This window comes from Lepidochelys olivacea (genome assembly GCF_965140295.1).
Source record: "Lepidochelys olivacea isolate rLepOli2 genome assembly, chromosome: 2".
NCBI classification, from domain to species: Eukaryota; Metazoa; Chordata; order Testudines; family Cheloniidae; genus Lepidochelys; species Lepidochelys olivacea.
The window spans coordinates 42,123,726-42,139,156 of record NC_140412.1 but is presented as its reverse complement, the minus strand read 5'-3'; the positions used below and the strand labels follow the sequence as shown (position 1 = coordinate 42,139,156).

Genomic DNA, 15,431 nt, shown 5'->3' with positions numbered 1-15,431 from the left:
GACATTTCCTACCATTAAAACAGTGACTGTAGTTGATAAACTAGTTGAGAAGGGGGGATGGGATGGATTTGTTACCCTGATCAGCAATTACACAGCACCTTTACAAACTGTTAGTTTTTATTTCATAGTCGTTGCCTTTTCTCCTCACAACATTCCACACCAAGTCTTCATTTTGAAGCATTTTTTTGCACCGTATTCTTATAACGAAACAGGCTGAAGATGGTGGGTCAAACATGAGGTCTCATTTCAAGCTGTGCTGTTTGAGATTGAGTACCCCCCGGTTTGGTTTGGTTTTAAATCTGTGCTGATTTAAAACCAGAGGGTGGGCGGAGAAACGGCCTCCAGAACACTTTTAATGTTGCAGCTTAATCTGCTTTTGGTAAATTGGGAGCAGTTTAAGATATGTTGTATTAGATTCCAGTTAACCTATGTTCTACAGAGCAGAACCACTTCCTTTCCTGAGACCTGATTTCATACAATTTAATGCAAGTCTCCCCAGCTGCCACTGTGGCTCTGGAGCAATGAGTGAAAGGTTAATATGCTGTAAAAGTAACTGCAATAATCCTGAACTGTAATTTAGTCTGTTTAGTGTATCCACAGGATTAACGCTCATATACATCAAATAAAACAAGAAATAATGCATACTTCAGTTTTTGTCTCTCTTACATTGTGGTCTCATTTAGTTAGCCAAGGAAGCAATTGACTGAATGCTTTCCTTTTACTTTTCTGTATAAATCATGAATTTTAAAGCCTTTCAAAAGAAATGACTCAAGAGGTAATACAGCATGACGTGATATTATGTATAAGCTCTGTGCTGGAAACTATTTCATCGTCTGTAGCAGTGATGCTCAAGCACCTTACCCTGTAATTTCAGCATTTTAAACTAAATGACAGAACTAATGGCATTGTTTCCCCTCTCCAAACAAATATTAATTTCCTCCATCACCTTTGCTTTATTTGTAAAATTTACCCTAAATTCATTAGATGAAAATCAGCAATGATCTACGGTTTATCCCAGGGAAGAAGCAGCTGATCGGATGCAACATAATGTTTTCAGGGACCAGCTACAATAGGTGGATTTTCATTACAATAATTGTTCTGATGATTGCATTAACCAAAGTCAGGTCAAAAACCATTTGTGGAACACCTACATTTGCAATCTAAATGCTAAATATCACTTGCAATACAATAGATACCATTTTAAAATGGATAACTTTATACCCAAAGTAGCTCTGAAAACACCTATTCTTCTAAAAGTGTAGCTGCCTCAGAGGAGCTGATATTTGTGAAATTCTTGTTTGTCAAAAAACAAGACATTATTACTGTACAGATCTTTTAACAGATCAGTTTTTCCTTTTACTCTTTCTTCACTTTAAAGTTTATTCCTTTGAAGGCAAATCATACATCTCCCCTTCCCTGCATAATTGCAGATGCCCAAGAACGCACATGGGGTCCACCCCTGAAAACTTCCTGTGCACCAACGCACAGGAGTTTGGGGCTATTGAATCTACAACTAAATGGATCCACCAGGTATTCGTCCATGTAGGAATGCCAAGCACAATGTGGAGTGGCTGTGCTCATGCTCTGTGATCTGAGGAGGAAAATTTCCCTTTCCACAGGACCTTGTGAGCTTCCCAGTGCACAGCACAGTTATGCCAAGGCTGAGGTTTCCTCTTTATGTATGTATTCTTATGCTGTGTACTCTGTTTAAAAGAGGTACAGTATCATATGTTTCTACATATCTCATGGTTTACTTCCCAAAAGTTGCATTCCTTTTAGGACTCAGTAGTGTTTGCACTTCTCCGCTGAGTAGCGGCATTAAAGTCAAGGAGAACTTGAGGTTGATGTTCAGGTCTAAAGATTTTCATGTTGTTTTTTTAAAATAATCCTTTGTTTACCGGATAACAAAACTGCATATGTTCAGCATGGTGGGGAAAGCAACTTCATCAACAAAAATTAGCTTTTTTTGAATCCTTGTGCTTGAATTACCAGCTTTCCAAAGGCTCCCTCTGCTGCTATGGGAATGGATGTGAATATGTTCTAGATCCATCTGTATAAAGGTGTTTGGGAGATGTGAGGGGAGTAGCTTTAGCTCATTGTAAGTTGTTCTTTACAGGGTTTATTTTAGCTTTAGATTTTTGGGGATTTTGTCAAGGTCCTTCAGACTTTTGCTTACTGTTTGGGCAAGCAAGCAATGAAAGGTAGCATGGTCTGCTGAATAGGGCACTGCCCTGGGAATCAGGAGTTCTGGTTTCTGTTCCTGGCTCAACCACTCCCCTGCTATCCGACACTGAGGATGTCACTTCTCCTATGTGTACCTCTTTCCCCTCTTCTCCCTCATGCCTATTTAGACTGTAAACACTTCCATGCAGGGACTGTCTCTTAATATGTATATGTACAGTGCCTAACATAATGGAGCTCCTCTGGGAACTATTATAATACAAATAATAATTAGCTGCTTATAAATCTTTAAAAAGAAAAGGAGTACTTGTGGCACCTTAGAGACTAACCAATTTATTTGAGCATGAGCTTTCGTGAGCTACAGCTCACTTCATCACTTGCATCCGATGAAGTGAGCTGTAGCTCACGAAAGCTCATGCTCAAATAAATTGGTTAGTCTCTAAGGTGCCACAAGTACTCCTTTTCTTTTTGCGAATACAGACTAACACGGCTGTTACTCTGAAACCTTATAAATCTTTATCGTTCATTTGCTTAGCAACTTAGATGGACACACCAATGTACCGTAGAAAATCAGTACCCTTCATCTAGCAGGTCTTATTTACAATCTAGAGGTACTGAACCATGAAGATACAATACAAACAACACAGAATATACACTGTGTGGGGAGTATCCATTACAGTTTGAAAGTTTAATGGAATAGCTGGGTTTCAAGAGTTTTCTTGAAGGTGGAGACAGTGGGAGTTTAGTATATTAGTGGGCAGACCATATATATTGTTGAATGGCAAATGCACGCTGAGTTTTAAGTACCCAAGATAGTTTCCTTTGATATTATTTGTATTGCCTTATTGCCTAAGGAAATCACAGTATAAGACAAAAGACAACAGATGGATACAGATTGATGGGGCATACAAAGGAACAGTGAGACAGTATTGGTCAGTGTAATAGCCTGTGGTATCAGCACACTATCAGACTAACTATTGTCAAGGCTTTTTGTGTACCTCTTCTCACTGGCCATGTCTGGGGATTAACTCTGCCAGCCTGATGCCCTCTTCTCGCAGTTCCTCGGTCCGTCATCTCACTCTCTCACTCTGTGGCCCCTCTCTTGCTCCTCAGGAGTTAACGCTCCTCGTCTTCATGGCTTAGCCCTCTAGCCAAGTTGCAGTAGTCCTCCCCTTCTAGGGTACTATCAAAGTCTTCCACATTGTCCCGGACAATCCTTAAGTCCACTGCCATGGCTCTGCCACTGCCTCCATGGCTAGAACAGACAGTCTCCAAGTTCACTGCACAGATTGTGCCACTCATTCTGTGCCTGGTAGGGGAACCCAGGCCCACCTCCTACACTGGGTTCAAGCCCAGGGTCCATATGTCCAGCAGCTAAGGTCAGTACTACCATGAACCTTCCTGTCACTCCCCTGGACTACTTCCTACCTTGCCTATCCCAGGCTTACATTCTCCACTCTTCTAGCTAAACCCCTATCTCCTGGGTCTGCTAGATAAACCCCTGCTCTTGGGTCCAAATCCCTTTGTCTCCCTCGACCCAGTGACAGCAGCCCTCACCGCTGCAGCCTCCTTTCTGCTACAGCTCCCTGCCTTTATAGAAGCCCCGTCTGTTCCTTCACAAGAGAGCTGTCCTTGATTAGAGCTTTCTTCTTAGCCTAAATATCCCCTGGTTTGCAGCCTAATAGGTTAATTGGCCCATCTGGCCTATGTTGTCCCTTCCTTGTCCCTCTTTGGGGACCCTTCTCACAGGGATCTCTTGAGTGAGGAGGTACAGTCCCTCCTATCACTGAGGGTGATCAAACCTGTTCCACTGGACTATATTGGAAAAGGGCTCTATTCTTGATAGTTCCTATTCCAAAAGATAAATGATGGGGGGAAACCATTTGTGGACCTCAGAACTTTGAACACTTTCATCCATGCTCAACAGTTCAGAGTGGTAACCTGAGCAATGAAAAATCCCTCTCTGGATCTGGGAGATTGGTTTATTTCCCTTGACCTTCAGGATGCCTATTTCCATATCGCCATGCATCCCTCATAAAGATGATTCCTATGTTTTGTGGCAGTCAAGAACCACTACCAGTATTATGTCCTAGCCTTCAGCCTTTACACCACACAAACGGTCTTTACTAAGGTCCTATGGGTCACCGCGGCCCATCTTCACCAAACGGGAATAATTGTCTTCCCCTACCTGGACAATTGTCTTCCCCTACCTGGACAATTGACAATGGGTGCTCATTTCTAGAGGCTCAGACAGCAACCAGCAAAACCCTATCTTTTTTTCCACTCACTGGCCTCCACCCCAACATGGAAAAATCTACCCTCGTACCCACTCAGCACATAGACTTTATTAGGGCTACTCTGGACTCCACTGCCAGGGTGTACTCACCCAAGGACAGATTTACCACCAAGTGCAACTTGTTTCAAAGATACAACAAATCCCACGAACTACAGCAGAGGTTTGCCTACAAATTCTGGGCCATATGGCAGCCTGTATGTTTGTGACATCCTTACCAAGACTGTACTTTCAAAGTCTTCAGGCCTAGCAGAGACCCATTTATACTCCCATTAAGCACAGCAAACAGTATGCAAAACAGTTGTCAGTCAGTACCTTGAAGGGTATTCACCTCTCTCAGTTGGTGGAAAGAACCATAAATGGTGTGCTTGGGAGTTCTGTTCCTGCAGCCTCCTCTCCCAAGAATCAGCATTACAAACCCCTCCTTAATAAGCTGGGACACATATTCCCAGGACCTCACAGTTCAAGGAAGATGGACCCCTTAGGAGGCTATCCTCCATAACAACATATTAGAGCTCAAAGCAGTTGGTTATGCTTGTGAACACTTCCACCCACACACTAGGGACCACCTGATCAGAATAATGCTGAGCAACAGAGCAGCAATATATGAATCATCCCGGAGGAGCAAGATCCCAGTCCTTATGTACCTAATCCATAAAACTGTCTAACTAGTGTATATCACACCACATACAGATCTCAACGGTTTATCTTCCAGGACTAAAGTATACAGTGGGGGATTCCTGCACCAGATATTTCAGCATTGATCACAAGTGAGAACTGAACAACGAGGTATTCTGAGAGATATGTCTTACCTCAGACACCCACTGATAAATCTCTTTGCAACTCCATCCAATCCAAAATGCAGACCATTTTGCTTGAGGGGAGGGCATGGATGGGAGGTGCCCTAATCATTCCTTGGCCTTGCATACTGCTATACGCATATCCCCTGACTCCCCTACTGCTCAGGGTTCTGAACAAATTGAAAGAAGAAAAATTAGAGCCATCCTTATAGCACTATCATGGCTGAGAGAATTGTGGTTCCTGGAGCGCGTTCGAATGTCTCCACCGACCGCCTATCTGCCTTCCCCAGTGGTGATACTTCTCACCCAGGAGTTGGGATTGATCATTCATCCAAATCTTTCAGCACTTCACTTTATGGCGTGGCTACTAGATGGCTCTCTGATATAGAATGAGATATACAAATGGTACTGCTTCATAGCAGAAAACCTAAAACAAGGAAAACTTACCTCCAGCAGTGGAAATGCTTCAAGACTTGGTGCAGTCACCAATCTACACCTCCTCTTGTCTCTCATCTAACACTCATTCCCAATTACCTGTTCAATATAAAAGCCTCAGGATTATCGTTGAGTTCCAGCAAAGTTCACCTAGTTGCTATGACAGCTTTTCACTTCCCAAATTGAGGGGTTTTCAGTTTTTGACCACCCAACCACGACAAGGTTTATCAAAGATCTCTTCAACTTCTTCCCTGCTGGTAAGGAATCAACTCCACCCTGGGACCTCAACTTAGTTCTCAACGCACTGAGGAAACCCCCATTTGAACCTATGGCAAACTGTTCCCTCCTTCATCCATTCCCTTAAGACTATATTCCTCATAGCCATCAGCTTGGCCACGAGGATAGGGGAACTTGGAGCCTTATCCACTGTACACAGTGTTCTGTCATGACAAGATGATGCTATGTCCGCAACCTCACTTTCTTCCCAAGGTTTCCTCAGAATTCCACATCAACCAGGAGGTTCAGGTACAGGTGTTTTATCCCCAGCCTCACTCTTCAAGAGAAGAATCAAGCTTTCACACACTGGATGTAAGAACAGCCCTTGCCTTCTGCCTAGATAGGACTAGACCCTTTAGGGCTTCACCCAGGCTTTTCATCTCAGTTGCAGAATGCATGAAAGGTCAGGTGATTTCCACCCAAAGACTGTCCAAATGGGTTGCATGATTCATATTAACCTGTTATGAAACGTTAGGGGGTTGCCCTCCTCCAGGAGTCATTGCTTATTTCACCAGGGCTCAATCTGCCTCAGCAACCCTGCTGAAAAGCATACCCATTTCGAACATCTGCATGGCAGCCACTTGGTCTTTGGTACACACATTTTCCCAGCATTTATCTTTTGTGACTACTTCCGGAGCTGGCATGGCTTTCACCAAGGCTGTTCTATGTTCTGTACGGAATCCTCCTCCTCCTCCTCCTCTTTGATGGAGGTCCTGCTTGGGTGCCTCCTGATGTGGAGCACCCACATGAACGCTACTCAAAGAAGACGGAGAGGTTACTTACCTTGTACAGCTACTGGAATTCTTTGAGATGTGTGTCCTTATCATGCTCCAGTACCCGTCCTCCCTCTCCTCTGCCTCAGAGTCTCTCATTGGACTTTGTGGTTGAGAAGGAACTAGAGTGGCAGCAAGTCCACCCCTCCCTATATGTCCTCATTTTGGAGAATGGAGGTGTCTAGGGCTCAAGCACTGACTCTTGGACAGTGCTGATTAAAATTTTTGATCAAGAGTTCACAGATGTGTGCACATCCTGACATGGAGCACCCCTCAGCAGGGAACTCCAGTTATTGTGCAAGATGAGCAACCTCTCCTATTCAAGAGTGATCTGAAGGAAGATAATGAGTTAACTGTGTGGCATTTACTGGGAGCTCCTCCCAAGCATGAGGGGCGGCAGGCGAGAAAGCATGAAAGCACTTGTTTGGATATTTAACAAGTAGGTGATGGAGGTGACGGCACTGTGGGCCAATCGGAGGCAGGAGTCGACATTTCAATACTGACTGCAAGATGATAGACAGGGCAGGTGTAGACCATAAAGGGCCTTGGAAGTGAAGACAAGCAGCTTATGATATACAGGATACTGGAATAAATTATTAAATGATCAGTTTGTAAGCACCAAGAGGACAATAGGGTGATAGGTAATAGCCAACATGGATTTGTCAAGAACAAATCATGCCAAATCAACATAATTTCCTTCTTTGATAGGGTAATTGGCCTAGTGAGGGAGGTGAGGAGAGATGGATCGGGACAGAGTCACTGGGGCAAGTGGAGGGGTTAGAGAAGGAGAGCGGCTGAGAAACTTCTGCATCTCTGACAGGGGAGGAGAAGGAGGGAGTTGTGGTAGGAGAAGGGGGAAGAGAAGGAAAGTCAAAGGCAGAGAGAAGGGTACATTGTATTTTGTCTATTTTCTCATGGAAGAAGTTGGCGCAATCCCGTGCAGAGAGAGCAGTGAAGGAAGGAGAAGATGGGGGGAGGGTTTGAGGATGAAATCAAAAGTGGCAAAAAGGCAGCAGGGATTGTGGGCATGGATTCAATTAAGTTGGAAAAATAGAGGTTTGTTAGCTAGGAAGGTAGAACCAAATGAGGAGAGAACTAATTTGTAGTGAGTGAAGCCAGCCTGGTCACGAGGTTTCTGCCAGAGACTCTCTGCAGTGTAAGAACTGGAGTAGAGGAAGTGGATGTTGCAGGTGAGCCAGGGCTGGAAGTTGGCAGAGCAGATGTGAGGGAAGGGCAAAAGTTAAAGAGGAGGGAAGGAAGGAAATCATCAGCCATATCAAGAGAAAAGAGAGGTCAGGGAGGAGAAGGCTGAGAATGGACAAGAAGCTGAGTGACAGAGTAAGTGCGGAGAGGGCTGATGGACTGATGCTGAAGGAGAACAGGTAAGAGCGGGGAACTCAGCAGCAGTGAGATCTATCAAGTTAGCGCTCTCTGATATGTAAGAAATGGAGGAGAGTGGAAAGAAGAGCCAAGTGAACACTCTACACATGTTTTTGTGCTATTAAACTTCTAAAGATGTGATGTATAGTAACTTTCCTTTTCAGAGCTGCTTCTGTTTTTAATTAAACTGTCTTTGAAGAGGCCAGTTCAATATCTTGTTTAATAAGAGTGCATTCATATCTGTTTCAGAATGAATCATCTCATAATCAGTACTGACTGTGTCTTTCTCAGACTGCAAGTCCAGAAAAAGGGAAATTGTCTCCTGAATGTGAGCTGTATTTCTTTGCAAATCAGCATCCTTTGGAAAAGGATCAGCAAATAATACTTTGCACTTCTATAGCATCTTCCACATGAAGATCTCAAAGCACTCTAAGTTTTTCAAAACCCCTTGTAAGGCATGTTTGCTATCCTTTTTACAGATAGGTAGCATGAAGCCAGAGAGATGAAGTGTTTTTCCCAATGTCAAGTGGCAAGTTATTGGCAGGTCAAAGAACAGGACACAGGAGGCCTGATTCCACGTCTCTTTCTCTAACCATTAGAAAACACTCCTTGCATTAAGGACCTTCCCTTTGTTAATGTCTAATGTGCTCAGTAGATAATGCCATAATCTAAAGAAATACTTCAGTCAATTCTGTAGGGAACAACAGATTGGGTTAGAAACAGGAAAATGGAGACTTTATGCCCAGCTGGTTTTCTCAGCTTCATTTCTTTTTACTTTCAAGCTGTTTGAAGTGGCGAGATTGGTGACTTCTGAGTGGGTTTTGTTTGACAAACAGAAAAGCTTGATAATAGAGCTGCTATGTTAATACAGATTAAGAGATTCCAGGATTCCTTGTAATCATATCCATATGGAAAAGTTGTGCAGAAAAACATTTTATACTAAAATCTTCATATGTTGTGAATCATTGCATAGAATTTAAGATTATTACCGGTACATCCCTTTTATAAAATTGTATAGGATGATTTTTTAATTAAAAAAGGATAACATCTATAGACATCCAAATGCACATCTTGTAGAACTAAAGGGGTCAGATCTTTGCCTATATCATGATGGCTTTGTGCTGATGGAGCAGCCCAAAATGTTCCTAAAGCCAGTTTACCTGGCCACTGGAGGATTATCTCTGCATGGTGGCCCAGAGGCCCTCCTGCAGCATATGCCCTCCTCATGCATGAAGTGTGACCAAGACATTCCTGCACCACATCAGTCTCTGGCTGCCATAAAGGCCTTTTGGAGTCACTGGCAGCGATAGTGTGAATTTAGAATGGCTCCAGAGTTTGGGGAGGGAGGATATGAAGATGGCTTAGAGCTACATTTGCACTTGCAAGCACTCCTTAACTAGAACTGAGTATTGGACCCATAGCTTGGAAAGTTTTTTCTTTCACTCAGACATGGACATGGATTTTCTCTTGTGTTTCTAGTTATGTATAAAATTGTTTACATAGCTGTTGTCTTAGAGTTTTTCCATTGACCTTATAAGATGCAATTGATCCCTGACTTTAATGATATACAGTATAAGCCATTAAAGAAAAAGCGGTACAGTGAGTGCAATTCGTGTTGTCTTCTCAATATTCTGTGTTCTCTTCTAAAAAAAACACTATCTGCAAGCCCACTTGTCTAATTGTTTTGGTGACAGAGTATTATCATTTTATGATTTTTTTAAAGAAACAAAAAATTAAACGTATCTTAGCATTTATGTGGGTTATACTTTACAAGATGAAAGGTATTTTTCTCTGAATTAAGGAAAACACTATTACATAAACCCAGGATAAAGCACTATTCTATAAACCCATAATAATTATTCGTGGAATGTCTATTATACCTTCCAGGCAAGTAAGTTGTACCCTGGTTCCTGGAAAAGATCTGTTTACAAAGCTATAATGGATTTTCCACAACTGTTTGACTACAAGTGCATCTTTAGTGAAGTATTTTCAGCAGCTAATATATTTACCACAATAACATGTGTTTATATTTTTATCTTAATAAGTACTTGGAGTATATCAAAAACTTTTATAAATCTGCACAAAGTTATAGGACTATATTCAGCACTTATTACCCACCCAGCCCCATTGACTTCAGTGGAATCACACTGGATGTCAGCGGCAAATTTGACTTATACTGCCTATGTATATGGCACAAGTGCCAAAGGAACGTGTTAAAAGGAAACCCAGATAACAGCATGCTTTAGCATTTTTTCTTTTTGTATCTTATGTCACCTTGTAAAGAGGATCTTCCTGTTTGACAGTATTATTAAATTCATTCCCTTTTCTTCCCCTCACCTCACACTCTAAAATAGCAGTGAGAACAAACAATCTCATTTATGAGAAATGTATAACAGAAATTCAGAGCTCATTTCATCAGACTCAGTGACATCCTAATTCAACTCCCATTAAAGTCAATGGAAAGATTCCCATTAACTTCAGTGAGAACTGGACTAGGTGCTGAATTATTATAGGATGTGATCAAAAGATACATATTTCAGCAAGAATAGTTGGGAATATAGAACTGTGCGGAGAGATTTTGCTTTCATTCTCTACAAAGGCATGAGACCTTTCATTGAGACGAAGCAAAATCAGAATAGAAAGCCTTAGAAACATTAATAAAAAGTTTATTGAAGCCCTCATCATTTGATATAGACTGTTTCCAGAGCTCAGACATAAACATCTGAGAAATGTATTCACAAGGTTATACAATCAAATGGCCTTCCATCTGAGGTTTGTCTATAGTGCATCTCAGTGCAGCCTCTAAGCTCTATCTGCATTTCTGATTGGGGCCTCTTCTACCCGTCACGATAGCATTATTATTACTAATGATGTATGATGTACTAATATTACTAATGATGGTGCCTAAGGACCAATCAAGATCAAGCCCCACTGTGCTAGGTACTGTACAAACACAGAGTAGCAGGTTGGAAGCTCTTCAGGGCACAGACAATCTAAATAGATGAATCAGACAAAAGGAAAGGGATGCAGCATACAAAAAGAGCAATCAATGTGATGGTGGCAAATATCATTTTAGAGCCATGGTTTTGTTTTGTTTTGTTTTTTTTAAATTGTGTGAGGTTTCGATAGGAAATGATTAGCTAAATGGAAAGACAAGACAAGGGGATGGAACAGGCTCATTGAAGGGATGGGAGGCCATGGGGAGAGAGCAGGGGAGAAGAGAAAGGAGGAGGGTCTGAAGGTTAGGTGGAGGGAACCTGAAGTGAAGCAGTTGAGTGGATGACTTCCGTGACCTCTGTGACAGACTCGCAGCCTTACTAATAAATACATGATGGTTAGCATCACAGGAAAAGAAGCAGTCTATTTCAAATTCACCAACATTAAAAACAAAAAATTAAAAAACCACCACACTTGGAATAATTATCTGGATTTCCTTAAGTTGGATTCCTGTGTTTTGTATATAGAAATGCATTTATACTACTGCTGATGCAACAGAGATATTAAGGGAACTACTGCCTTTCCCTTCTATGTTAATTCACATGTTTGCTGTTTCTTGTACTCATAACAAGGCTGCTAACATGTAAAATTTGTTTATACTAAAATGCTGAAAAATCCCATGTTCTATGGCTCAGTGAAATTATCATATGAAAACTTACTCTGTTGCATATGGATTTAATGAAGACCAGCACAGGAATAAATTCATGTTTATGTTCATCTTAAAATATATGTATTCACATAATAAGGAATTGCCCATTTTTCTCTGTAGGTGCCAGTTTGCGTGATGACATCAGTAAATACTTCTGGTTTCATCATACTCAAGGGGACACAATGACAGTTCAGGATCCAAGCCAAATGAATCTCTGTGCTGCTGTTTGGACTGTCGTCTCCTATGTAATTGCTGACATAGAAGAGATGTTGCCAAGGTAATAAAAAAACAAGAAAGAAGACTTATATTCTTCAGTCCACTAATGCATGTGGTCCACAGCTGTGGGAAATTCCTTTTCCATCCTGGTTTTTGCTGATTTTTGTTTTTGTTCTCTGACCTCAAAGCACATTCCTTTTACATGGTCTTGTTTACTGATTTAATGCCTTCCATTTGTGATTTTTATTTCATGTTTCTTCTGTTAAGTATTTTTACCCTTTAATCAATGTCTAATGTCTGTCTCCTAAAATTATGGCAGAATAGCCATCTGTAAATAAGTAACCCTGTATAGCAGGAAAATACACTGAATAAATCTGTTGCATCAGAATAGTAGTTTTACTGTGTTTACATGTAATGTGTGAAAGATTTTTTTAGTTTCGATATTAGTATGACATTAGCACTAAAAATGATCTCATGCTTCCATAGCTTTTTAAACTAATACAGTGTTTACATTGTGTTGCGGTTATAGGCCAGGCTAACCCTTGATGTTACAATTTGCTTAATGTCTTAAAGGTGCAATGGCTAAAATACTATAGCTTTAAAAATTTCCAAATCCATTCAAATCATGCTGGTCACCCTTACTGAGGCTTCAGACACAGTACGTAATGAAATCTTACACGCGCTGAGAGATAATGTTGTTCAATTCACACTTCATCTAGGAAAAGCCAAGTCTTACATCATGGAAGGGAAACAGAAGGAATAGTGGGAATTCTGTCAGTACACCCCGGTTGGAGGGAGCTTGTTGGCCATTTGGTTTTAAGCTTCACAACCTGCCTCTGAATGTCCAAGTAACAGCAGTTGCCACGAGTGCTTTCGGTCATTTTCTTTTGGAAAGAAGGCTGTATCCTGTTCTTTCTAATGCAGGTTTCACTGTATGTATCTGCAGTACATTTTTATATGGCTACACTCTCCCACCACACACAGCGTTTCATGCAGAGGACAAAGGAAAGCTGTGTTCTGTGATCTTCACTGCCTGCCAACTGATACCTGGGTGAAATTTAAGGAGTTGGTTTTGACCTGTACAGCTCTAAACATTTCTAGTCCTTGAGCTGTCTCTGTTCCCATGCAATATCATGGCGGTTGGAGTCTAAACCGGAGAGGGCTGGTAGCTGAGAATGAGAAGTGAATTTGGGGATTGACTTCCCTCATCCACTATTGGTTTTCTCTTGCCCAGCCTGGGTGGCCTTCCAGACCCACTGTGTTGAGGCATGGGGTTCTTTTTTTAGAAGAGGAGATGACAGAATTGTGAGAGATTCTAGGGCATGTTTTCCTCTCATGTTCTTTTGGCATATATTAATTATTGTTTAAGCTTTTAAATTTTGCAGCATGCCTACTAAGTTTATTGAAATACACAACTGGGAAAATAGCTAAAGAAAACAAAATAAATGTCACATCAGGTACTAAACTTGCCACTAATCATAGAATCATAGGACTGGATGGGACCTCAAGAGGCCATCTAGTCCAGTCCCCTGCACTCATGGCAGGACTAAGTATTATCTAGACCATCCCTGACAAGTGTTTGTCTAACCCGCTTTTAAAAATCTTCAATTATGGAGATTCCACAACCTCCCTAGGCAATTTATTCCAGTGATTAACCACCCTGACAGTTAGGAAGTTTTTCTTAATGTCCAACCTAAATCTCTCTTGCTGCAATTTAAGCCCATTGCTTCTTGTCCTATCCTCAGAGGTTAAGAAAAAAAAAATTTCTGCCTCCTCCTTGTAACAACCTTTTACATACTTGAAAACTGTTATCATGTCCCCCTCAGTCTTCTCTTTTCTAAACTAAACAAATGCAATTTTTTCAATCTTCCCTCATAGGTCATGTTTTCTAGACCTTTAATTATTTTGTCACTCTTCTCTAGATTCTCTCCAATTTGTCCATATCCTTCTTGAAATGTGGCACCCAGAACTGGACACAATACTCCAGTTGAGGCCTAATCAGCACAGAGTAGAGCATAAGAATTACTTCTCGTGTCTTGCTTACAACACTCCTGCTAATACAATAATCTGCAATAAATTCCAGTTGTTATTGGCCTGTGATGGATTTGAACTGTTGAGCTATTGGGGAAGATTCTGGTATCCGAATGATAATTATCTGAGCTATCCATTTCCTTCCAGCTATTGAGATTTACCACAATAGAGCCCTGATAGTGTTCCTATATTGATTTTTAACTAATATATGCGTTTCACTAATCCTATACAGACACTGTATATAGATATTCTCTCTTCTTTTTTTAAAAGAAATGGTTGAAATAAACTAACCACAAAATTTCTACAGCTTTCAAGAGCAGTGTAGTTTAAAAGTAGGAGAACTGTTTCTTTGATGAGTGCATGGGTGGTGGTCCTCACAAATGGGAGATTTTTGCTGTCGTCAGTCTTTAAATTCAAATCTTTGTCCTGTTTTTGAGACCTTACATGAACTTTGGCACCACATCTTTGTCTATCAAGGTCTGTCAAAGTGACTTTGTTCCTCAGGCATAGGTTTCCAAAAGGAAGGGTAAACTTGGTGTTACAAGCCTTAACCTCTGCCCCACTTGAGCCATTGATAGAGGTATTCTTTTCAATTAACGCATGTTCGTTAGCTGCCATTATGTCAACTGGCAGTTTCTGAGTTGGGAGCACTCCATTGAATGCCATATTGTATTAGGCTTCCAGACCAAGCTGTTCTGCACGTAGCTCCAAGATACATACCAAAGTGCAATTCCAAATTTCACATAGAGATTATTCTTCCCACCTTCTTCCTTAGTCCATCCAAAAGAGAATCTGTAGTACAACTTGGATGTTAAAAGGGCAGTCCACATTTACCTGAACACAACTAGACCAACGAGAAAATTCACCACAGTCTTTATGAAATACCATCAGAGATGCAGAGAGAGCAAAACTCCTATATTTATGATTCCATGGTAGATCATAGCTTGCATGGAAGAGCCTATAAAACTAAGGAAATTACTTCTGAAGATAATATCACTTCTTCCACCAGTCTCATGGACTGAGAGGAATGGATATTCTTCAGGGGAGATTTGCATGCCAGCTTTTTTGACAAACTTTTATGTTTTTCAGTAGACACTGTAGAACTGATTAAACCTGCATCTTCAAATGCCTCTCTTTCAAAGGTCCTACAGGCAGTGGTAAAAAAATAATGAAATGATTTATGTATAGATTTTTCTTTCCATTTCTATTGGGTATTTGTAGCTCCCCTTCAATATTTTGCCTTTATTCCCGCTCAAAGTAGGAGTTATGTTCTTTAGTAGTGATGATGTTTTAGGTGTTAGCTATTAAATTTATACATAGGTTGTTCAGTTCTCTATTTGGAAGCATTTGCAATCACCTATCCAGGTGATTCAGAGATATCTGTAAGAGGACGGGGAATC

At 41.1% G+C, this 15,431-nt stretch overlaps 1 protein-coding gene across 3 annotated transcripts in view; it reads left to right on the top strand.

Moving 5' to 3' along the window:
- The window catches only part of CPQ (carboxypeptidase Q), a 270,868-nt gene extending 258,480 nt beyond the window's left edge, over nt 1-12,388 (top strand). For all 3 annotated transcript variants that reach the window (XM_084619637.1, XM_084619636.1, XM_084619638.1), the window contains exon 8: nt 11,905-12,388. In XM_084619637.1, the coding sequence (XP_084475763.1) occupies nt 11,905-12,065 (161 nt within the window). In that variant the 3' untranslated portion in view covers nt 12,066-12,388. The remainder of the gene's footprint in view (nt 1-11,904) is intronic.
- Nucleotides 12,389-15,431: the final 3,043 nt, after the last annotated feature.